This window comes from Rhinolophus hipposideros (genome assembly GCF_964194185.1).
Source record: "Rhinolophus hipposideros genome assembly, chromosome: 1".
NCBI lineage: Eukaryota > Metazoa > Chordata > Mammalia > Chiroptera > Rhinolophidae > Rhinolophus > Rhinolophus hipposideros.
The window spans coordinates 56,345,253-56,370,944 of record NC_138047.1 but is presented as its reverse complement, the minus strand read 5'-3'; the positions used below and the strand labels follow the sequence as shown (position 1 = coordinate 56,370,944).

Genomic DNA, 25,692 nt, shown 5'->3' with positions numbered 1-25,692 from the left:
GTCTTAAATATTGGTAAAGTCAGTGCTGGTTTTAACAATATTTAAAACAGGATGTTTGATTCTAAAATACTTACTAGTTACTACACTGCTTACTTATAGGGGATTTAACCCCAGACAAATAGCTAACAAATACAGAGTAATATGGGTTTGTAACCTGCAGGGATAAAGAAAGAAGGTGTAGAAGTGGATCTCACCTTTATGGGTAGAAGAAGGAAGGAAAGAAAGAGTTAGTGGATTATTGCAACACGCTGCTAGTTTATCTCCCAACATCCGTTACTGCACCTTTAACTTCTTTTCCTTTGAATGCCTTGTCACCAGAGAAATCCTTGTAAAATTCATTGGACATTGCTTAAATTCCCTACATAAAATCCTTCAATGTAATAGTTACTATTTTTTTGGTTGCCTATTATGTGTAAGGCCAGAATTGGCAAGTTTTTAATGCGACAATATGTAGTATTTTGGCTTTTTGGGTCACATAAGATCTCTGTCCTATATTCCTTATGTTTTTGTTGTAGTTTTTCTTTTTTTTTTCTTTTTTCTTTTAACAATCCTATAAAGATGTAAAACCATTCATCATTGGCCAACCAAGCTATACTTCGCTGAGTCCTGTGCTAGGAGATTTACACAAATTAACCTCCTGTTAGAATTCTGGCAAAATTGATATTATTCCCTATTTTATAGTTGAGGGAACTGAAGCTAAGAGAGGCAAATTTGATAAAGTCATGTAACAAGTAAATGTCAGAGCTCGAAGTAAATTAGAATCCCTGAACCTGTGTACTTTGCAGGATATCCCACTACCGCTTACTGATTTTAGAATAAAATGGAGATTTCTTAGCATTGTATGTAAGGCCTCCTGATCTTATCCTTGCGTACCTCTCCGGTTTTATCATTTATTACTACTCCTTTTACTTGAACATGTTCCCTAGTCTGGCTATACTGAGTGACTTATAGCCTGGTTTGTGCTTTATATGTGCCTACAATACCTTATCTTTTAGGACCTCACTGACTTCTTTAATACTCGTAATTCACCTCAGGGGCTCCTTACTCTGGGAAATCTTTCCTGACACTTCCAGTCTTTGCTTGATACTCTTTGTGCTCTTCTAGTATCCTGTGCATTTCCCTTTCATAACATTTACCACATTGTCTTGTGTTTACCTAATTTATTTATGTCTCTGCTTTTCTTAGACTGACTTTTTAAGGGCAGAGATTCCTCACCTTTAAAGACCTATTGTTTGATACATATAGTAGGGGTTTGACCCCTACTATGTACTGTTTGGTATATATTACAGCCTTAGTAACTGTTTGTTAAATGAATGAATAATCAAATAGCATGACAAGTGGTAGAAATTACATAAACAGGTATGTACTAGAAGAAAGACATGCGTCTAGATTCAAGGGTGAGAGGGAAATTGATTTAATTTCTGATTAACTTCTAGAGTTTCAGTGCCAACAAGGCTGACAAGGTAAATTGGAGCGTGATGATTATGGAGGGGTTCAGATGCCTGGGTAAGGAATTACATTTTATTCTGGGTTCAATTCTAGAGCAGCAAGTGTTTTTTTTTTTTTTTTTTTTTTTCACCTCTGTAAATTGAGTTTTTCTTATTACTAATTACCTGAATTTTATGTTATAACATTTTAGATGACATTTTGTAGGGCATACCTATATAATAGTTTTGATTAATAGTTACTGCAAATGTATCTCTAGGATCTTATAATTATCAATACTATTTTTAAAGACATCGGAACATTGAGTGGTTTTGAGCAGGTTGGTAGCAGTTTGAAAACAATTGTTTAAGACGATTAATCTGGTTGAGGTGTGCAGAATCTGTTAAGATCAGAATGAGAGGAGGGAGGCTCTTAGAGTTAAAATCTGAAGTATAAGTCAAGAAATAGATCTGTGTCAATGGATAGAAAAGAAAGCTTTTAAGTGACATTGGTGATTGAGTATGAAGATGTCAGAGGTGACTGAGAAATCAGAAAACAATTTAGAGAAGAAAATTATGAATTTTCTATTAGATAAATTGATTAAAATTGGAATAATTTCCATTTTTGCCTGAATTCAGGACCTAATTACATTATGTCTGAATGATGAGAATAGTATCCTCATGATTGGTTTTGTTTTCCTGACTCTAATGCCTGGGTGCTGTGTTTGGTTGTGGCTGGACTGTGGTGCTGTGGACCTTTGGGCAGTCTGGAGAAGGCTGTAGAGCCTTTTTAGAATAGTGATTTTAGTCCATGAAAGAAAATAAGATGTATTGAAAACTAGAATATATAAAAACAAATTTTTGATATACTGCCAAATGTGCCCTTTTATTAATGGATTCAAATAACAAGATCTAGCAGTGAGTCTAATAACTACCATAATTTTGAAGTGGTGCGATGCCGGGGGTGCCAAAAAAATGGATACACATGACTTGCATGCATCTTTTGTTATTGTTATGTATTGAGTATTACAATTTTAATACGGTTTTTCCTTTCTTAAAATGTATAAACATTCTTTTGGCACCCTCTGTATTTAGATGATATGTATATAGTGACATATATATTTGAATTAGTAGTATATAAATGGTATTTTGAGATATCTGTAACAATTATAATGTGATATAAAAATATAATTTGTATTAGTGACAAATCAGTATATAAATGGTATTTTGAGATATCTGTAACAATTATAATGTGATATAAAAATATAATTTGTATTGGTGACAAATATGATGGTAGGTTGTCTAATATTATGGTAAGTAGGTCTAATTGAAAGCAGGACTACATTTTAATTAGAGATAAATGAAAATACTGATTTAATTTTTTTCTATACAAATTCATAGATTTTCTGATGTTTATGAACTCCAGCTTAATAATCTTTGCTTGTATTAATAATCTTTTGCTTGTATTTAAATCTATTCTGTGTATTTTTGTTATAGTATTGTACTTTTATGCAGATGGTAATTTTTTTCATATCTGCTTTTGGAAATATGTGTTCTTTGTAAGAAAAATAAAATGATATTGAAGAGCATAATTTTCTGGTTATCCTATCTCATGGTGATCAAGACTGTTAGTATAATATATATAGTACCATTTTCTGTTTCTGGGCAATACATGCTTACATAACTATATAAACATACATAAATAGAATCATACTGTTACACTGTTTTTTAAACTTACTTTTTCACTTAACATCTAATTATGGCCATTTTCTCCCCATCAGCAGATACGCCTCATGCTTTAAATAATTTATAGCATTGAAAAATTGAGATGTATATCACATAGCACAAAATTCACCATTTCAAAGTAATTTCACTGTTGTGAACACCACTACTATCTAATTCCAAAATATTTCCATCACTTAAAAGAAAGCTCATAGCTATTAGCAGTTCCAATTTGCCCATTCCACTGGCAACCATCAATCTACTTTCTGTCTCTGTAGATTTGCCTATTCTAGGCATTTCATATGAACAGAATTATACAATATGTGACCTTCTTTGTATATCTTCTTTCACCTTACGTAATGTTTTCAAGATTATTCCATGTTGTAACATGTAATACAATTTCATTCCTTGTGGCTGAATAATACGCCATTGCGTGGATAGACCACATTTTGTTCATCTGTTCATCAGCTGATGGACATTTGGGTTGTTTTCACTTTTTGGCTATTATAAATCTGCTGTGAACATTCATGTACAAGTTTTTGTGTGGACATACATTTTTACTTCTCGGGTATATAACTAGGAGTAGAATTACTGGTTCATATGGTAATTCTGTGTTTAACTTTTTGAGAAATTGACAGACTTTTCCACAGCTGCATCATTTTAGATTTCCACACAATATGCTTTTTAATGGCTGAATTGTAATCCATTTTATTGATGTGCTGTAATTCAGCCCCTTTATATTGGCAATTGGTTTCCTTAGTTTTGGTGATTATCAATATTAATACAGAGAAAAGTCTTGTATATACATCCTTGCACATTTTTTTAAAGGATAAGTTTCTAGAAATAGACTTGCTAGATTAAAATGATTGCACATTTAAAATGTTGGTTTGTCTTGTCAGATTGCCCTTTAGAAATGTTGTGTAAAATTATATTACCACCAGTTGTGTAATGAATGCCTATTTCCCCAAATACTTATTTACATTATTAATCTTTGCCATTCTGATACATAATAAAGAATATATAAAGCACATCATACATTTTTTTAATTTGCATTTATTTTATTAATATAGGAGTTATATTTTTACTTTTTTTTTTTTTTGGCCACTGTTTTTATTTTTTTGTCATTTGCCTCATCATGACCTTTACCCCCAATTTTTCTATTGGGGTGTTTACATTTTTTTTATTGATTTGTAAAAGATGTTTATATTTTAGACACATTACCTTATTATCTGTTATAAATACTACAGAAACTTTTTGCTCCAATTTCCTCTTTATCTTTTGGTTTTGTGACTTTACTCATTTCTTATGGACTTAAAATTTTTTATATTGTTTAATTTGTCATTCTTTTTCTTTAGGTCTTTACCTTGCTTAGAAAAATTTTCCATACTCCATTATGAGATGATTATTCTGCATTTTCTTCTAAAAATGTCTAAAATTAAACTTTTCATAGTTTATTAGAAGAAGCTTCGATTTTGTAGTTGGACTGACCCATGTTCAAATTCCATTCCAGTCACTTATTAGCTACGATAGTGTTGGATGTTTCACAACTTCTCTGCATTTCAACGTCCTCATCAGTAAAATGGCAAATAATAATATATAGTTTATAATTTTAGTGAAATTAAATGTGATAATGCATGCAAATAGTCTAGCACAGTATCTGGACACAGGCTGTGCCTACAGCTCATGGTTTCGTCTCTCTCCCACTCATAAACTCTGTCTTCTGTCAGCCAACTTAAAAACCTGATTCAAAAGATGAGGGCGGGAAAGTTTCAGGAAATAGAGGATGGTCCTCAGTTTTTAATACCAGACACGCCATACAGGATGAGTGCTGACTGAAAAGGGGATTGAAAATTGCTTTAGTAATTCAAAGTTATTTATGTTTAATGAGAACAGTTTTCATTGGAGTGATAAGAGAGACAGCCAGATTTCAATAGGATGAGGACTCATAAAGCCATATAACATACATGAAGGGTGATATGTGCATAGGCAACACGTAGCCATCATTGTTTAGAGTATCTTTGAGATAATTGTAACTCTTCCTTTTTCTCATTGTTAGAATGCTAATCACAGGATAGGGATAGCAATAGTAACATGTATAGTGCGTTTGTATTGTGTGTATAACTTGTATACAAATTTAGTTCATTGTTCCTATTATTAGTTACGAATTACAGCACCTGTAGCAGTTTCACACTTAGTCTCAACCTGGTCAAGAACCGCTCCAATTGTGTTTTTTTCTTAGTAGCTCTTCTATGGAATTGATACACAATTTCTTTATTAAATTACAATTGTTTGTAAGCAGTTATATATCCTTTGTGGAAAACAACTTTAAATACATTTTAGAAAGAGATGGGAAATAAATGTTTATAATATAGCAGTCATTGTTTACATTTTTCTCATCTTTCCTAGACTATAAGGTTTCTAGCGCAGGTTTCACGGTTCTAATTAAAAATAATAGATTTTTGATAAATGTTTGTGAAGCATTACATTTTCTTTTTCTCTTTTTGTAAAACGTCAAAATAAAGTTTTAAAAAAATTGTTAATGAAAATATTTATTTAGTTCTTACTCAAATGGAGAAATAATAGACATGGATTATTTGCAACTGGGTTTTAGAAAATCATATCAAATTCTGTTCCTTGAATGGGTAACTGCCTGTTGTTCCTAGTATACTGTCCTCATTTTGTCAGCCTCAAAACAAGAAGGAAATTCTGTATTGGTTAGCTAAGGAGGAAGGTAATAAGTTTAACTAACAAAACAGGAAATTTGTTCCTCTGTGACCTTTGATGAGTTTGTGAAGTTGGCATTTTGACCACAGGATTGAAATTCAGAAGAGTTTTTTATATTTAGTTTGCTTTGTTGCTTTTGCAGTGTATCTACCTGCCAGGAAAAACTAGGAATCCAAGTTAAAGGCTCTGCTACCTTTGTGGGAAATGAACAATGCTCTTCCTTCTGCTGACAAAATCTGGGTATCTGTATTTTACAATGGCTGGTTTTTTCTTTCACATAGGGCCAAAGTATCCTTTTCCTGGAACCAAGCTTGATTCAAAGCCTTTGTAAGTTCTCTTTATCCTTGTAAGCAACTATTTTAGGAACTATTTTAAAGCTGACACCCCTTCCCTTCAAACCTTTTCCGCTCAGTACAAAGCACCACCTTCTTGGCAGTCATCTGTGCGAGGAGAGTGGGTACTCTCATTAGGCATTTAGTCAGGCCAGAAAGTTAAGGATTAGCTCTATTGTTTAATGCTATCTGTTTTAGATCAATGTGAGTCAGAATTGACCCTGCCTTTTAAATTCTTTCATAATTAAGTTGCTGGCATCTTAGTACCCTTTCCTGGATGGAGCTTTTCTCTGTGCCTTATCAAGTTTTATCCCAGACAGTTTTGTTACTAAGGTTTTTCTGTTTTACGCCACTGTTTTTAATGGAGTCTTGTAGATTTAGATACGGTTTTTCCAAATTCTAAACCCTGGTTCTCAGATAAAATAAAACTAGTTTTAACACCTTTTTGTGTATATATTTCTGTGTACATCTAACACTGAAGCATTGTATTACTTGGTTCAAGTCAAACATTATGGGACAGCTATTATGGTTACTCTTAGACTTTCATTATTAGTCAACTTTGGATTCAAGATATAATTATTCTCCAAAGAAATAAAAAAGCTAAAAAATTAGAAAAGCTATTCATTATTCAAATGATTTATTAGTTAAATCCTTAGTTTTTAAATACTTACCCAATTCACTTTCCTAGTAATAGAAACAGAAGAATTTCTTGAATTAATGTTTATATTTTCTTGACACAATGCAACAGTTTTAGTTAATACATAGACAATATTTTGCTTACATAAACTTAACACATTATGTTTGTGAAATATTAATTCTTTGATTTTGTAAATCACTAGAGAGGCAGGGCCTGAAATTGGAAGGTGGAAGAAAGAAACAGATACTTCTGTTTTGTATGAAGTGTTAGAATATAACTTCGGTTTTCTTTTTTCACATTTAAATAGTTGGACTGAATCCAGTTTTTCTAGTGGATTTGTTACTTTGAGTGATAGGAACGCTCATACTTTTGATAGGCTTATTTTTTAAACAATGTGGTATATCTAGATAATCTGTGACTCTTGCAACTTGTCTCATTTTGGGTCTGAACATATTTACGCTTGAACTTATAGCAGCAGAGATGTTTTCATTTCTGATGATTCTGAAGAAACACTGTGCTGTGTGTTCTTGTGTACTCATCTTTCACATTGCACAGACAATTGATTTAGGAGAATACTTTTCTTTAGGCAATATTTGTTATTGATTTCCAATTTTAGGAGCATACTTGGCGGTAAACTTTCTGGTCTTAAGTTGTAGACATCTTTGTAAATATAATACTCCTGCTTTTGTCTTTTCCCCTCCCACTTAACTTTAGTATGTTAACTATAGTGGAAAGGAGGGGAATTCAAAGGAGAATTTGAAGTATTCAGATACAGAGAGTGATGATCAGTATGTTAAGGAGAATGGAGCCAGTAGACAGATGACTGCACATTTATCCATGAACACGTGCCAGATGTATTGGATAGATCCTTCTTAACTACATAATAGCATCCTGAGTGCGTAAGAAGGTGGAAACTTTGTTCTTCTGTGGCTTTATTCTTGCTTACCTGGGTATCTTATAGCTGCTCTCAGAGAGATATAAGGGCTATTGGAGTTAGGTTGACAGAATTTGGAGGACAAGAATGCAAACAAAAGAATCCCAAACTATTGTTCTTGTTTATTTTGTTAGTGTCTGTGTTAGTGGCTGAAGTAGGAAACGAAAGAGAGGAACTGCTAGTGTGAGAATTCATTAGAGAAATGGGAACAGTTTCCCTCGTGTTATCTCTAAGTTTGTTGACTAGTAAGCTGCATTGGAATAGGGGTTACATTTGTTGTTCCTGTGTCAGAAAAATGAACTGTTTCTGAATGACTATGTACTCCATTCAGGCTACTTGGATTCAGGGTTTAGGGGAATGATAGTATGAGAGTTTGGGTGTTCTTGGGTCTGTAACCAAACTATCATCTATCCATGTGAGTACATCCTGCTAGAGTTATACTTGTCTCCTTGGGGTTTCTGAGGGGGTTACACATACGAAGATAAGTGAGAATGTATTACCAACTTATTAACATATAGTATTATGCTATATGACATATGGGCTGTTTTAAAATCAAGATCTGTTTGGACCTTCTCCACAAATACCTTGCTTCTAGGTCAATTTTTTAAAAAAAAACAATTAGCGTATGAAACAGTTTGCTGAAATTATCAAAATTGTTTTCTTTCACTCAGCAAAATTATTTTGACATCCATGTCATGCGTATCAATAGGTCATTCCTTTTTGTTGCTGAGTAATATTTCATTGTTTGTATTTACCACATTTTATTTATCTTTTAGCCTGTTGATAGACATTTGGGTTGTTTCCATTTTTTGGCTGTTACGCATAAAACTAAGAACATTTGGAGTCAGTTGAGTCTTTGAGTGGACATACGGTTTCATTTTTCTTGAGTAAACGTCTAGGAGTAGAATGTCAGGGTCATATGATAGGTATATATTTAACTTTTTAAGAAACTGTGAAACTGTTTTTCAAAGCTTGTTGTTTTTCATTCTTATCTGCAGTATATGAGCGTTCCAGTTGTTCTGCATTATTGCCTGGTCAATCTTTTTTTAATTGCAGTCATTCTCATAAGTGTGTAGTAGTATCTCATTGTGGTTTAATTTTCATTTCCCTAATGACTTTGAACATCTTATGTGCTTATTTGCATTTATCATTTTTGATGAAGTATAAAAATGTTTTGTCCATTAAAATGTTTTCTTACTGAGTTTTGAGAGTTCCTTGTTTATGCTGGATATACATTCCGTATCACACATGTCATTTGCAGATGTTTTTTTCCAGTCTGTGGATTGTTTTTTCATTTTCTTAATGTATTTCAAAGAACAAAAGTTCTTGATTTTGATGAAGTTCATCCTATCAAGTTTTTGTTTTATGGATCATGCTTTTGTTCTGTTACTTTTGATCTTTGCCAAACTCATGATTACTAAGATTTTCTACCATGTTTTCTTCTAGATGTTTTATAATTTTACCTTTTGCATTTGCAGTTACCCGTGCCTTTCTAAAACAAAGATAATGAAAACATCTACAACTTAGAGTAGTTGTGATTACTAAGTGAATTAATAATACATGTCAATGCATGTTACTGATTTTCAGTTAATTTTTTATATGGTGTGAGATAAACATTGAAGTTCATTTGTTTGAATATGGCCATGTAATTGTTCCAGCACTACTTGTTAAAGATTTTCCTTTCCCTACTGAATTGCCTTGGCACCTCTGTTGAAAATACACACATGTGAATTTACTTTCAGACTCTCTGTTCTGTACTCTTGAGCTATTTATCTTTATGCTGATATCTCATTGCCACGATTACAGTAGCTTAATAGTAACTCTTGAAATCAGGTAGTATACATACATGTCTAATTTTATTTTTTGTTTTTAAAGTTGTTCTAAGTCCTTGGTATGTCCACGTACATTTTAGAATAAGCTTGTCAATTTCTGTAGCAACTCCCTGCTGGGATTTGATTGGGATTGCGTTGAATCTATAAGTCAAGTCAATTTGGGGAAAATTAACCTCTTAACAATGTGGAGTCTTCTATATGAATACGAGGTATATAGCAATGTATATTAGCTTTCAGTATACAAGTCTTGCACATCCTTTTTCATATTTATCCCTATGTATTATAATTTTTGATGCTATTATAAATGATATTTTTAAAATTTCAGTTTCTGATTGCTTGTAACTTGTATATAGAAATACAATAGATTTGGGGGATATATTTATCTTGTATCCTGCAATCTTGCTAAATTTACTCATTAGTTCTAGTAGCTTTTTTGTAGATCCTGTAGGATTTTCCACATATACACAATCTTGTCTGAGAATAAAGATGGGTTTAATCCCTCCTTCCAATCTTAATGCTTTTTATATCTTTTACTTGTCAGATTGCATGGACTAGAAACTTCAGTACAAAGCTGAATAAATGTGAAAGCAGACATCTTTGCTTTGTTCCTCATGTTAACAGGAAAGCATTCATAATTTCATTGTTAAGTATCATTATGTTAGCTACAGGTTTTTCAGAGATGCCATTTATCAGGCTAAGTACATTCCCTTTTATTTTTTAAATGAGTGTTTTCTTTTTAAATAGGAATGGCTGTTGGATTTTTTCAGATCCTTTTTATGCATCTATTGCAATGGTCATGCATATAATTTTAGTTTGGATATAGGTGGATTATATCAATTTTTTAAAAATTTTAAACAACTTTACGTTCCTGGGATAATCACTTGATTTGATGTAGCATCCTTTTTACATATTACTAGATTTTGATTTGCTAAAATTAAAAAAAAAAACATTGCATGTGCTGTCTTTGGTGTTGGTATTAGGATAAAGTTCACGTCAACTTTATGGAAGAGTTTGTGTAGAATTTGTATTGTTTCTTCCTTAAAGGCTAACTAAGGTTGAGAACTACTGGACTTTATATGATCTTTGTTTCCTTCTGTTTCTAAAATTTTAATTCTGTTCTCATATAATAGGAGGTGTACGTTCTTGTAAATGAAGAACAACTCATTAGTCTTGCTACTTAATGAATGAACGGAGATGGTGTGGGAAAAGTAAATGGGTTTTACTAGGTACAGTACAAAGCAAGTTGATGTTTGATTTGAATTTTTCAGTGAAGCAGAATTGCCTCCACGGAACCGAGAGTCTACAGTAGAGGAGAAGGCAAGATTGCATATCCTTCCAGTGGTATGCTGGAGTTGGCTTGTGCTGATTTGAGCCAGTTGTCAGTTTGTCAAGAATTTTGAAAGCTATTCAATACAACCTATTAAAGATTAAATTGTATAACATAAAATTAAGTCATATTAGAAATAAAGATAAATACTCAAAACTCATCACTTGCTAATTATTTTACTATATTTTACTATCATCTCTGCTTGAGGTTTTTTACGTCTGAAATTCAATATGATGCTATGTTACTGGGCATCCTGTTGATAGCTTGAAACCTGCCATTCATATGGAAGATTTTGTACCACAAATGCAGGGGGGCGTATTCGTACCACAGGAATAGGCAAGTGCTCTAAATAGAGCTTAATTTGTTTACTATCTAGTCTTAAGAAAGTGATGGAGGAAATATTAATAATCCAGATTAAATTTTAATTAATGTTCTAAGTCTGTTGTGATAGCACAACAAATTGAGACATTCTTCCAGAATTAGACAACTATTATCAATTATCAGCAAAGAAATTGCTTGTGTCATTAGACAAACAAGTGAAATTCTGACATAAGTCTTTGCTGTTTTCACTTTTGTCTTTTTAATGTAAATGAAACAAATTATTAACCATCATTCATGTACTCATTTGATGTACTCATTTGTAAATTGCAACTGTAAGTTGGCTGCAGAGACAAAAGTACAGCAACAAATCAATTAAAATATTCTGTGAGAGTCAACGGGCTGTATGGAATTTACAATAATAGGTAAAGTATATTTTATTATTGTTTGTCAATTTTGTGGTATACACACTTTATTTTAGTGAAATTCATAACAAATTCATACACACGTCCCCACACACTCTTCCCCACCCGAGAGCTTATCTGTCTTGTGATGCTGAGCAGTTCCTCTAGTTAGTTTGTACCCTAGTATGTACTGGGTCGTAGCTCCTTTGCTGCATACCTAGCCGCTATAACGGCTGCTGCTTCGTACTCAGGAAAAGGCTGAGTTTCTGTGAAGTTTCTGCTGTCCTCAGACTTTCCCAGGTGCAGCATATGAGGCAGTATAGGGTATTGAATAAGACTGGGACTGTAAAACCAGACTGCCTGGGTTAAATTCCAGCTCTGCCACCCACTAGCCTTGTAACCAGGGACAAGTTCCCTGGACCTCTCTAAAATAGAGATAACTACAACTTAAAGTAGCTGTGATTGCCAAGTGAATCGATACATGTAAAACACTATGGATAATGTTTTCACCTGACTGGTGCTCCTGGAGTGGTAGTTACAACCTGTTATTTGTCTCCGCTTGGAAATTGCTGACGCTCTCCCTTTGATGGAATAGCTATCAGCTTCTCTGAGCACTTAGAGACAATTTTAATTAGCCAGGATTATCTTTGGTCAAGAACTTTCGGATATATGGAACCGCATGCTTTTGACTTTCCCCTTTCTCTCTCTCATATGATTTTTACCCCCAGTAGTACTTGCTTTTCTAAACACTTGTTTAGCATACACTATACTCTAGACTCATGTTTAGGTCATTTTTTTGCAAGGATTCTCAACCTTGGTATTGTGGACATTCTGAGCAAGATATTTCTTGTGAAGGCCAGGTGCATTGTAGGATGTTTAGGAGCATTCATGACCTCTCCTTACTTACTAGATGTAGTTAGCACCATTCCCTCAAGTTGTGACTACCAAAAATGTCTCTAGACAGTGCCAAGTGTTCCCTGCGGCACAAAAATCACACCTGGTTGAGGACCAGTTTTTTAGAGAGGACTTCAGTGTGTGCTGTGATAAGAGGTTGTGATTTGCAACTTTAGTATTTCTTGGAGAAAGCCATGGCAGTTTTATTAGTATTTATATTTTAGACTGCTATTAGGTTTGTTCAATAGATGCTTCTCATATTTTCACTTTGGTATAGCTACTTGATTTAGTTACTGCTACTGGGATTGGTCAATAAAGCGTCTTTTATTGGTGACAGTTCAAACTGATGGCTTTAAAAAAAAAATTCCTTTCTTGCCCATATAGATGCCTTGGATTTCGGCATTTAGGGAAGTTTTCCCGTGGATAACACCCAGGCCTAAACTTTTTGTATGTGATTGCACTTTGGTTTCAAAAAGAAGAGACAGGAAATCACATATCTTACTGATGATTTTACTTACTATGTTATTCTCTGAGGTAGTTGGGAAAACAAATATTTTCTACTCCAAGAAAGGAAATGACTGCTTGGAGCTGTAGGGGTTGTTCTTAGGCAGTCATGGGTGACCTGTAGGCTCTTCGAAAAAAAGAAATAGTAAACCCAGGGTATTTTATTTGAATTAAAGTTATTGAACAACTGAAGAATAAATACAGTGTAAAGTATTACTGGTAGTAAAGCATGCTTTTAAAGATAAACTTTATGCTTCGGATATATATGTGTATATGTATATTTTCTGGGAAGAAAATGGAATCCATAAATTAAAAACATCCAGAGTTTCCTTTACATAGTTTGCCATATTAGAATATTTTTCATAATATTAAATGTTTTTTAAAATATTGCTTTATGTGTATAGGAATGATTTATAGAAGAAAATACCCTACATTCATAGCTTAAACTAATACCCAAGCAAAGTCAGGTTAATTTCCTCAATCAAAATATGGAAAAACTTCAGAAAAAAATTATGGTGCAACAGATGAATAAACCAGATAAATTTAATGCCATAGTATACTTTTATGGCTTTAGGCTTATAATAACTAACATTTCACAAAAATGCTTAAATACTGCCTTTGATCAAAGAAAATATGGGCATTTGAAAGGACAGTGGTCTCTTTATATAACTTGCTCACTTTTGTGAATCTAAGTATTCTTAAATTACCGTTCTTTTTGGCAGAATTTTATTTCTTGTTTTATTCATCTTTTTATTTTTTATAGTACAATATTATTTATCTTGATATTTTGCAGATGTCTTTAGGTAATACATAGCTTTCTCAGTATTGATAGCATGCTAGGTTATCAGAATTATGACAAGGATTATTTCTTAAAATATGGAAGTTCTACATGTATCTTCAAATACATGTCAAATGCCTTTAAGATTTTTAATTTAAAAAGTCCTTTGTAAAATAACAACAACATACTACACATTTATTAGAATGACCCCAAATCCAAAACATCGACAATACCAAATGCTGGTGAGCGTGTGGAGCAGCAGGAACGCTGTTTTGCTGGTGGGATGCCCAGTGGTACAGTCACTTTGGAAGACTCTTTGGCAGTTTCTTATAAAACTAAACATACTCTTACCATCTGATCCATCCAGCAGTCGTGCTCCTTGGTATTCACTCAAATGAATTGAAAACTTAACATCCCCACCAAACCTTGCACATGGATGATTTTATAGCAGCTTTGTTCATAATTGCCAAAACTTGGAAGCAACCAGTGTGTCCTTTAATTTAGCTTAAAGCATTTGACATTCGTCCATGTGGTGTGGACCAGTAGTCAGTCCTTTTCACTGCGGAGGAGCATTTGATTGTATGGCTGTACCACCGTTTATCTCGTCATCACTCGAAGGACATTTGGATTGCTTCCTGTTTGGGGTGATTGTGAATAAAGTTGCTGTAAGCATTTATGTACAGGTTCCTGTGTGAACGTAAGTTATTATTTTGCTGTGGGTAAATATCTAGGAATGGGATTGCTAGCTTGTATAAGTGTTTAACATCATGAGAAAATACCAAATTGTTTTCCAAAGTGGTGGTAGCATTTTGCTTTACCACCAGCAGAATATGAGTGTGTGTGTGTGTGTGTGTGTGTGTGCATGTATATGTGAGTGTTTGTGGGTGTGTAAACATACAGGATGTTGGGGAGGTGTCTGCGCATCCTCATCAGTCCTGTGTATTGTACGGTCAGTGGGTATGAGCTACACGAGGGCAAAGATGTCATTCATTTTGTTCCTTGTTGAAGTCCTGGTGCTTGGTATATACCGTGTTTCCCTAAAACAAGACCTGGTCTTATATTAATTTTTGCTCCAAAAGATACATGAGGGTGTATTTTCAGGGGATGTCTTATTTTTTTCATGTACAACAATCTACATTTATTCAAATACAGTCATGTCATCTTTTCTTCTGGAACATGGTCATAACGTACTAAATGCGTCCATCTGGCTCACAACAGGGGCTTATTTTCCGGGTAGGTCTTATTTTCGGGGAAACATGGTACATGGCAGTAGTAGGTCTGCAATAAACATTTGTTGAATAAATGTTAAACAGAAACATAAAATTCCAAAAATTCTGAATGTTATTTGTTAATTAATGTGACTTGACCATCATAAAACATGGTGTTTTGCTTTGTTCTGTTTTTAGAGCGATGACAGGGCAGGAGATATCATGAAAACTTTGGAGTTCTTTTTGAATGTTGACATTATTTTCATTTATGGACTTTAGTTGAATATGTCTTTGAAGACAAATGCCTTCCAGAGGCCCTTGGTATAGAAGTGGAGTGGGAATGCTAATGAAATCATTATATATCTCAATGTGTCTTCTAAGCTTTTATGATTGCCATCAGTCCTTATTTTTGTCACTATGATCATACTCAATGCAGTGTGATTTGCTCTGTGCTGTTTTTTAGCTATCAGCCGGTGAGCCCTTTCAGGGAAGGTATAATTTTTATGACATTTGTAATGATTAATAGTTGTGTATAGTTAAAAATAGATATTGATGAGGAAATAGAAACTTCAGAAATGGTACAGTGCAAGGGTTACTTTGCTTTATTAAAGAAGGTAAACTTAGATATATTTTCTCAGAAAGGAAAATGACCTTAGTGGTTAAGACCAGATGGGAAGGATGGATGTTACTCAAGGAGGCCATATAAGAAATAACAAGTAATGGGTTTCATAAACTTTGAAAATAAATGTCAAAATAAAACAGATTTATATGAGAATGTAAATATAATAAGTCATTGACCTCTTGCTGTAAAATGTAAACAGAAATAATCTAATGTAGGCTTAATTTTGTCTTTTTCCAATTTTAGGAACTCTGGTAGCACCTGCATCTCTGCCTAAGATTGCTTTGCAAATTAATGTTGAGGTGATCACTTACTATTTCTATGGAAATAAGTATATGTCTAATGATTTGTATTTAGAGGTTGGATACATTGAGTTAGAAATCTCTGCTTCATTATGAAGCACTCTTTGGTTGTAACATTTTCTTTTTCTTAGTCTGAATTCTAAATGAAATAATATTAATTGTGCTGAACTACAGACTGAGATAAAATGACCTTAAAAATAGGGTGCTGAGAGGGAAACTGGTTTCACACCATAAGCTTATATCTTTATGCACTATAGAACCTCCTGGTTTATTTTTCAGTAAGCTGCTTCAGATGACCAATGTTAAAAGAAGTTTAGTTCTAGCCTTTTACAATCTGCTCTGATTTGGCTCAGATGTTTTTTTTTTTTTTTTTTTTTTTGGCGGGAGGGGGGGCAGTTATGCTGCATTATTTTTCTAGCCGCAGGTATAAAACCTGAAATTTGGGATTCCTTAGCAGTTGTATATTTGGATGTATTTCATATATATATTTTGTAATATGCTGTTATTGAAACAGCATGTTATTTAGTTATCTTGTATTTTATTTCAGTTTTGAAAACTCCCAACTTAAATTTTTCTAGGGCAAAGTAGCCCTAGTATTACCTGAAATTATTGCAATTTTTAAAATTCTAATTTATTTTTTCAATACAAGTGAAATACATAATATTGCTTGTAATAAATTATTAAATAATTTATTGCTTGTAATTCCAAATATAAAAAATTGGAGTACATTTTCCTTGAGGTCAGTGTATTATAAGTTTACTAGAAGTTTTTGCTTGGTGAAACAGAAGACTGAGGAATAAACTTTACTATGTGGTAGTGATTAATCATCCTTCAGTGGCGGAGATTAAAACTTGTTTACTTTCAGGACAGTTTGTGTTGGAACTAAGAAGTAGGAGATAATCAGGTTCTTTGTCCAGGACTGAAGGTTACTCTCAGAAATGTGGTGCTAGAATCCAGGAGGGCTGCATGGGTGACAGGCTGAGGTCCAAGAAGTGAGGGAGAGTAGATGGCGGATTCAAAGACCTTCATGTGGTTAGTATTTGGGGAGCGAGGTGGAATAGTTTTCATAGTGTTGAAATTGGGTCAAAGACTGGGAAATTTAACAGGTTGTGTTATGAAGGGGCTTGTGGTTTACTTTGTGACATGGTTAGGATCTGCAGGATAAACTAGGTTGATGTAACAGGAGGATCCTTTGGGAACTGATGGAAGACATTGTAGAAATTAGAAACTTGGAAAAACTCATTGAAGAAGCCGTCTATCATCAATTTAAAAAAGAATATAGGGAAAAGAATTAGCTGTTAGACTTTCCAAAGTAAAACATCCCTTTTTCTTAGATTAAAAAGTGTCTTGTCACTCAGTATTTCAACCTTGGAATGACCTATATATGAGAAACCACATTATCAGTGTCACTATTAGAGATTTAAATTACATTTGAATTATTATAGTTTAAGTTATTTTGAAATAGGTTTTTGTGGTATGTCTTCAAGGCAGAAAGTTGATGCTGAGGAACTGAGAGGGAAAATAAGGCTGAAGATTCAGTAACACCGATTATCTGAACTTGAGTTTTCTAAATTTTTAGTAGCACATTTGAAAACCTCATGTTTGGGACAGTAGTGATTCCAGAACCATAGACTCTACTAAATTACTTAGTTAACCCAAGTGACAAATGTTGTAGCTTCAATCAGATTATCCAAATCTAGATTCATTAAATGACTTGTATTTTTACTGGCTTCCTAATCAAATCCAAAAGAGATTTTGACCTCTTGTATAACAGTATTAATATTACATTGGTTTTAACATATTATAGACATTGGTAAACATTTTATGGATCCGTTTTGCTGGAACAGATTTTGTAAATTTTAGTGGACTTACAAAAATGGAAATTTACAAAAACTAAAAAAAATATATAGTTTTATTTAGCTGTTTCAAGATTAGAATTAGAGGGCGAGAAGTGATGGCAATTAATAATCTACCTAGATTTTTAAAATATTTAGGGAAATTGGACTTGCGGATTTATTGCTGTTTTTTTGAGATTAATTTTTAGAAAAGTATTGACTGTTAATTGGTTGTGAGATGGGTAAACTGGAAGGAGGTGGTAGATTTTAGGATTATAAAGCATATTATCATTTTATAAATACATATTAAATGCCTACTATGTGGTAGGAACTGCGTAGAACTATAAAAAGGATATGCCTCCATACAAAAATAACTCCTAGTCCCCTTGAGGAACATATCACCTAGTGGGAGCCATGACTAAAACAGCCAAATTAAGTTTACCTCTAATCCTGTGCTTTATGCTTTATAAAAAGGATCTAAAATTAATGTAATGTGTTTTTGCAGATTTCCTAGTGTTCCTTACCCATCCTCATTGTAGGTCACAGATTTGTAGCATGTCTTTGGGTCTGGATCTGTTTGACTTGGCTTTGTAGAATCTTATGTTAGTATGCAGAAGTACCACAGAAAGACTCATGCTTTATGGTACACAGTAGAAATTCTGAAACCTTGTTATCTAAAAATTTTATTTTTAGAAGTATTTTGCATAGGCTGACTGGTAGAAATCAGGTTTCTCCCGTGTGGAAAATGATCTTACTCTTTGTGCTGTTTGAAGATCTGGGACATTTATGGGAAATAAAATATGGTTTCGTATCACCCAGGTTGTATGATAATATTAAAGCAGAAGGGTTTAACCTGGAAACTTGGAAGCTAATTACTGTTAACAGATGATCAAATCTGGAAAACATTTTCTGCCCCTTTTAGTTAGTGGGAAGGATGACTGTTTTACCTTTAGAAATAAGAGAGCAAAATCATGGGAAGCTTTCATTGTACTCTTATAAAACTTAGCTTTGATTTCTTGATACATGATACAAAATGTGTCAGTTTTCTTTATTCTCTATATGTAACAAATTTTAGACCCCCTGAAGGTAACTCTTTTACTGAGATACAGATTCTAAACTCTATTTAGCAACACTCCCAAATTTAGATACTTGGTTTTGGGGGTGGGGGTGTGTGTGTGAAAATTCTGAGCAAAGAATCAACTAAATACTACGAGGCAATTTACTGATGCAGGAGTCTAGTTGGGTTTGGGACTTTATTTGCTCTTCTTATTAGATCTGAACTGGATTTTATTTTCTGTCAACTACCAAGCAGTAATTCTTGTATTGGACCCCTTGAATGGTTATTTTTAGCACCATTTGTCATCTGCTTCCTACCTGCCCACTTGAGTTTTATGTCTAGTTGGCCATCATTGATGATTGTTCAGTGGTTATTTTGGCAGTTACATGAAGAAGACTGTATAATATTAGTTTTAATTAGGGTAGCCATGTAACTCATCATCCAAATTAGACACTTTTGAGAATGAAAAGGACTGATATTAATAATTACCTAACAACCACAGATATATACCAAGGCTGGCCCATACAAACACAAGATATATGATCAGCCTAATTAGTATGCTTTTGATTGCAAGTAACAGAAAATACCACTCAAACTAGTTTAAACAACAAGCGAAATATATTGGCTTGTGTATCCGAAAAGCCCAGTGTTTGGGAGTGCTGCAGGTATGGATTGGTGAGGAATCTGGCTTGCTTTCTCTATTTTCTAGACTCTGATTTCTATGGCTGGGTTCCCTCATAGTTGGATGATTGCCAACAACAATCTGGGCTGTATTCTCCTTCATTTATGACCAGCAAGAGAGAAACTGCTCTCATAAACATAGAAGAGTTGTAAGCCTTGTGATTGTTAGATAACTCTGAACTAATCTGTGTGACGGGGGGAAATGTCATGTGCTGATTGTCTTAGACTTGAGGTATCTGAATATCACTGAGACCAGGAGGCTACTGGGATTACCCTGATTTTCTTAGATTAGTCAGAGTCCATGCAAAAAACGGGTGTAGGACATTTGTCTTGGAAAGCAAGGCAGCGAGTGGAGGGGAATGGGTGGGCTGGTGGATTGGGAAGCAGCCACCATTTTACTGTGAAGTGCAGTCAGTGCACGTCTTGAGTTTTCTCTCACATATGTGTTCCTGAGTTCCTGTGAGTGCCTAGCATGCTGCATGTTTTTCTTCTAGTAGGAATTCGAAGTATAAAATGAGTAGCCTGGCAAGGGAAGACAAAAATAAAACTTACACACCATTTTTCCTTTTTTTTTTGTTTTTAACAGACTAATAGGGATGCCAAAGGAAAAATATGACCCTCCAGATCCTCGCAGAATTTACACCATCATGTCAGCAGAGGAGGTAGCCAATGGGAAAAAATCTCACTGGGCAGAATTAGAAATCTCGGGTGAGTGGATTCTGCAACATTTAATTCGGGATATAATAGCAATGATGAACAAGAGTTGAGTATTGTTATCTGTATTTATTTGTTGTACATTTTTAATTAGATGAACAAATCAAGAAAATATAAAACACTGAGGTATTAGTGTTTATCTGTGACTAAATATCTTTGTTCCCATCTTTTTTTTTGGAACTGATACCTTGAGCCAGACTTGGCATCTAGAATTGAAGACATTTACTTTCTAAGTGAAGCCAGGTTCTTTGATATAACAGATTTTTGTTTTGGCTATTGCAGAGTAATTATTTTTGCAAATTGAAATCTTTGCCGTCCTCCTATCATCCCAGTGTTGGCAGAATAGGAAACTTAGAAGCTTCTGTTTATTCTAACAAATAAGTGATAACTGTGTTACATGATCTCACAGATTTAGGATTTGGTAAAATAGAATATGATTTCTAAAAACTCAAAATCCCAGCTTAATAGTCAGAAAAACATCAGACAGACTCAACTGAAAGACGTTATACAAAATACCTATCAGTCCTTGAAATTGTCAAGGTCAGAGAAACAAGACTGAGAAACTGTCACAGACCAGAGGAGACTCAGGAGACAGGATGACTAGATGCAAAATGGTATCTTGAATTGAATTTTGTAACAAAAAGGTGTAAAAATGGGTGAAATCCAAGTGAAGTCTGTAAATGAGTTAGTAATATACCGAAACTTCTATTTTTGACAAATGTACCATGGTAATATAAGATGCTAATATCAGGGGAAACTGGAAAAGGGGGGTATACAGGAACTGTGTATGTTATCTTGGTAACTGTTCTGTAAATCTAAAATTATCGCAAAGTTAAAAAATTATTAAAAATAAAATGAGCATTATTTTTCTTTCATGAATTGATACAGTACAGATTATATATGTAGAATGTAGTCCCCCCCCCCCCCCGCCAGTAGGCTTTCATTTGGAAGAGTTAAATCCATGTTATAGTGTCAGTAGCAAGAATTTACCTGTACATTTAACTAACAAGGTAACTGGGTAGATAAGTGATAGGGAATCAAAAGAATGAATATGAGCAAATCCTATTAGGTTAACTTAGGGTTTTTCAAGTTGGCACTGCTGACACTTAGGACCAGATGATTCTCTGTGGTGGGGGCTGTTGTGTGCACTGTAGAATGTTTAGCAGCATTCCTGGCGCCTACCCACCAGAGCCAGGAGCACTCCTAGTTTTGACAACCAAAAATATCTCCAGATTGCAGAAGTCCCTTGGGGAACAAAATTGCCCAGATTGAGAACCACTTGGTTAAACCCTGGATAAAACTGAAATAAGTTTCATCCTGAAAACTTTGTTTCTTATTAAAATGCAAAATCCTAGTCAGCATTTTAAGTCTAGTTACAGACAGCACGGAGGAGCCTGTAGTGGTTAAGAACCCTGGACGGAAGATCTAAGTTTGAGTTCACTGCTCCATAGCTACATGAAAAGTAACATTTCCCTGTTGAGATTTTCTGCAGTCTCTATCTTCCACTACTTTTTAAATCAAAATCAATTGTTTGGAAAGTGACATGTAATTAAAATACCATTTTACTTTTGTAAAGTTTATAAAATAATCTTCATATAAATTATTAAGATAATATTACATTTTATAGAAGCTGAGGCTAGGTGATTTGCACAGGCTTATATAGCTAACAAATGGTAAAAATCAGGACTCTGAACCAGGTCTTCTGACTTTTTCTAGTACATACTCCACCAAGCTATCAGATGCTGACTGATCGTTAAAACTTAATGTATGACCATTTCCTTGAGTATGTTGCAGTTAATGAAAAATATTGAACCAGGGTTAACCTATAATTTTAACATCAGAAAGCGGGGGAGATGTCTTCTTTGGGGGTAAATGGTTTTCCTGGTAGCTAATCTACAGTTGGTTTTATGTCATAGTAATTACTCTTATCTATTTAAAGTTTGTAGACTAATCCAGGCCCTAGATTTGGATACACCTGGCACTATTGTATTTTCATGGAGTATATGAGAAATTTTGTTAGGACTCTGACTTAAAAAAAAAAAAAATTCAAGACTGTTCTGCCATAAAAGCTCAATTCAGCACCATGTTTTCTCCTTGAGACCATATGATCACCCTGATTCCAAAGTTCTCCTTATTACACCATATCTTACTTAATACACGGAAGGTTTGTAATTTCAGGCAAAAGTGGCCTGAAATTAAAGAAGGGCCAGGTGTGTTTGGAAGCTGTCAAATGACATTAAACACAAAATTAAAATGTCAAAGATACTGTTTCTATATATACTTGCAGACTCTTCCACTGCTTTTTAGTTCTTGTAGTTCAGTCTTTGTCTTGGGCCTAAAGTTTAATGCTTCATTATTTTTCCTTTTAGGTAGAGTGCGGAGCTTAAGTACATCACTTTGGTCATTGACACACTTGACAGCACTGCACCTAAATGACAATTACCTTAGTCGCATTCCACCTGATATTGCCAAGCTTCATAATCTGGTTTACTTGGATCTGTCATCCAATAAACTCAGAAGTTTACCAGCAGAACTAGGAAACATGGTGTCTCTCAGGTGAGGAAATGTTATAGATGTGACTCACTATATAAAATTCTCAATTTACCAAATAAGAAAATTATGGGATGTTACTCATCTTACACTAGGATTTCCATATGTGTTTGAAGATCAAATCATATCAGTTGTCTAAGCACAGTGCTTGAGTTGGCCTCCCTTGAACATTTCTTTTACTTCCTTTTGGAGGGTTTTGGCTAAAAGTGTGCTCGTGTTACCAAGTTCCTTTGACAGACTTCAGGTGAGTGGAACTGAAATACTAAGTTTGACTTTAGGCTCAAGTGTAGCATAATAAGACTAATTAGAAATAATTGGGAAAATATGATTTGCTTGTAAGTAAAACTTATAGGAACATACCTCTGTTTTATAAGGCAGAGCATACTTACGTATTACAACTCCCTAAGGAACTCTTAAGATCTGATAATAAATGGATTTAGTTCTAGTCCTGTAGGGTTTCTCAAGAATTTCTTCATGGGAGAAAATTTTGTAGGACTCTTAAGACCTTGTATAAATATTCCCAGGACAAACAAGGATTGCTTTTCTATATTGTTTTTCTGCTGAGTAGTAATTTTAAAAATTGCTGTCATATGTTTAAAATTAAACATTTATATTGTTTTAGAATCTTGTTCTTCACCATCCCCTTACTGTATGTTTTTGATAGTTTTCTGGGTTTTTTAAAATACTTTTTAGTCATCTAATAAGAGGGGTATTTATTTTTTCTGTAGTCTACCCAAAATTTCAGTCAGAAACTCAGACGTTATCTCTGCTTCCCTATTATTTATATTATCCTATGCTTTATGTTTCATGTTTGTGTCCTATGTCAGTGATTGTTCATCACAATATTTTGATGTGATTATAAAACTTGATGCATGTGATCGTCTATTATTATAGTTAAATCCTGATGTTCATACAAAACTTAACTTTTTATGAATTAAACTAGGTTCACAGACATGTTATCTTTGGATATTAAGAACATCTGTCACCCTGATCTGCGCCTGATAGACGTTTAGATGAGAGACAATGAAGGGTGGGTTTAGCCGAGGAATGACACGCAGTTCCTTCACCTGTGCTAGAGGATGAGTACATTATAGGAAGACTGTCAACAGTTGTGGCATTTTATAGTCCTTTAAAGACATTTTATAGTACTTTAATATTATACAACAGTTTTAGATAAGCATATGGAAATGCACCTTGAATGTAAACATTAGTTATGGTATGTTAGAGAGAAGGTTAAGAAAATGATTGTAGCTATTAATAAGGCTTGATAAATTCAACTAACACAATTTTTTTTTTTTTTTAAACAGGGAATTGCTTTTAAATGACAATATGTTACGGGTTTTGCCTTATGAACTTGGTCGGCTCTTCCAGCTACAAACTCTAGGTTTGAAAGGTGAGTGATTTCTTTAAAACATGTAGCATTAACACTCAGTATTGACATGTTCTGGGCCTTTTAAAGACCATTTTGAAAAAAAAATAAAATAAAGACCGTTTTGGTTACTGTGTAAGTCAGGTTTTAGTATAATTTTGAGAGGGTGACTATACTTTCTCTTGAAAGAAAAGTGGTTCCTCGGGATTGAATTGAGCTTCAGGATTTCAGCTTGCTGCCATCATTTTAACAAACTTTGGTGGAGAAAATCTTCTGTTTTTGTGTTTTGTCTTTAATTTTATATGAAACTCTGAAATTTCTTAGAGGACGCATTTCAACATTAACACTGTAGTTTTTCCCATTTTCTCCTCCCCCCCCCTTTTTTTAAAGAATGACTTAATAGAGTAAACTTTAACCTTAGCTGGGATGTCCCAAATCAGGTTTTGATAGAATAGATAAAATAGAATTGACATATTATATGATTGTAAGAGGGAATATATTATAACAGTAAAAATGAACTATACTTAATAAGTATAATTACTCTAAGTACAATGTATTAATCCAAAATGTATATTTCTGTGACAGTCTCATCTCAGTCAGTTTGGGATGAATGTCATGCTCAATTTATAAAAATAACTGAAATTTTTATACTTTTCTCTTCTGGCATAGCATAGGAAGAGGGGTTTATTTTGAATTCAGAGGACTAAAAACAGATGTACTGTACAGGTTAAAGATTTTATTCTGTGCTTGTGAGGAATGAACATTAAAGCCTTATAAAATGCATACTTTCGTGACTTTCATGTATTTTGTTTTTCTTCAAAGATTATTTGAGTCTCTGTGAATGTGTTCTGTTAGTATTTGCTTATGTCATACAATGGGGCATTAAGAATGAAGCTTGAATCAGAGTGTAAAGAATGATGACATTATTGGTTGAAATGAAAGAAATGGTATTACGCTTCCTTATACAGTTAACCCTTGATAAATTGGGTAATTATATAATTGGCAGAAGTCTTGTGTTTTTAGTTTCTCTGTAGGATTTTTTGGATTTTTAAATCATGTATAAAGAGGACAGGGGATACTTATATCTAAAATATTTTCTTGATTAGCCCAAGGCATTTGAAATTTAACTGTTGGGATATTTCACCTTATTCTGTGTATGCTATATATCTTATTGTTATAAATATAGTTAAAACAGCCATCTAACGAGAGTTGGAGTGGGGCAGGTCTGTTCCTTTATTAAAAAATTGTACAATGATTGTCATTTTTTAATAATTTGACATTTATGAAGTATGAAAGTCACTTTTTTTATTGATTATAATTATTTTTTTGTCTCTAAGAATAGCCATTGTTTTTTACTTTTAACATCAATCCAAATAGTTGTTTTCCTCCTTTTAATATTGATGGAGAATACATCAATGATAAATGAATAATTTCTTATTGACCCCCAATGGATTTACCCTTTGTACCACCGTAACATTCCTGAAAACACACATATGTTTTACTGTTTCATAACTCTGTTTCATGTTA

The 25,692-nt window shown here is 33.7% G+C and overlaps 1 protein-coding gene across 4 annotated transcripts in view; it reads left to right on the top strand.

The window, feature by feature from the left end:
- CNOT6L (CCR4-NOT transcription complex subunit 6 like) overlaps positions 1 to 25,692 on the top strand; it is a 95,442-nt gene that overhangs the window by 9,070 nt on the left and 60,680 nt on the right. For 3 of the 4 annotated variants that reach the window (XM_081059690.1, XM_081059692.1, XM_081059691.1), the window contains exons 2-4: positions 20,119 to 20,240; positions 22,616 to 22,802; positions 24,104 to 24,189. In XM_081059690.1, coding sequence (XP_080915816.1) covers positions 20,129 to 20,240; positions 22,616 to 22,802; positions 24,104 to 24,189 — 385 coding nt within the window. In that variant the 5' untranslated portion in view covers positions 20,119 to 20,128. Of the gene's footprint in view, positions 1 to 20,118; positions 20,241 to 22,615; positions 22,803 to 24,103; positions 24,190 to 25,692 lie in introns of those variants that run through there. The other variant, XM_081059693.1, reaches the window with a different exon arrangement.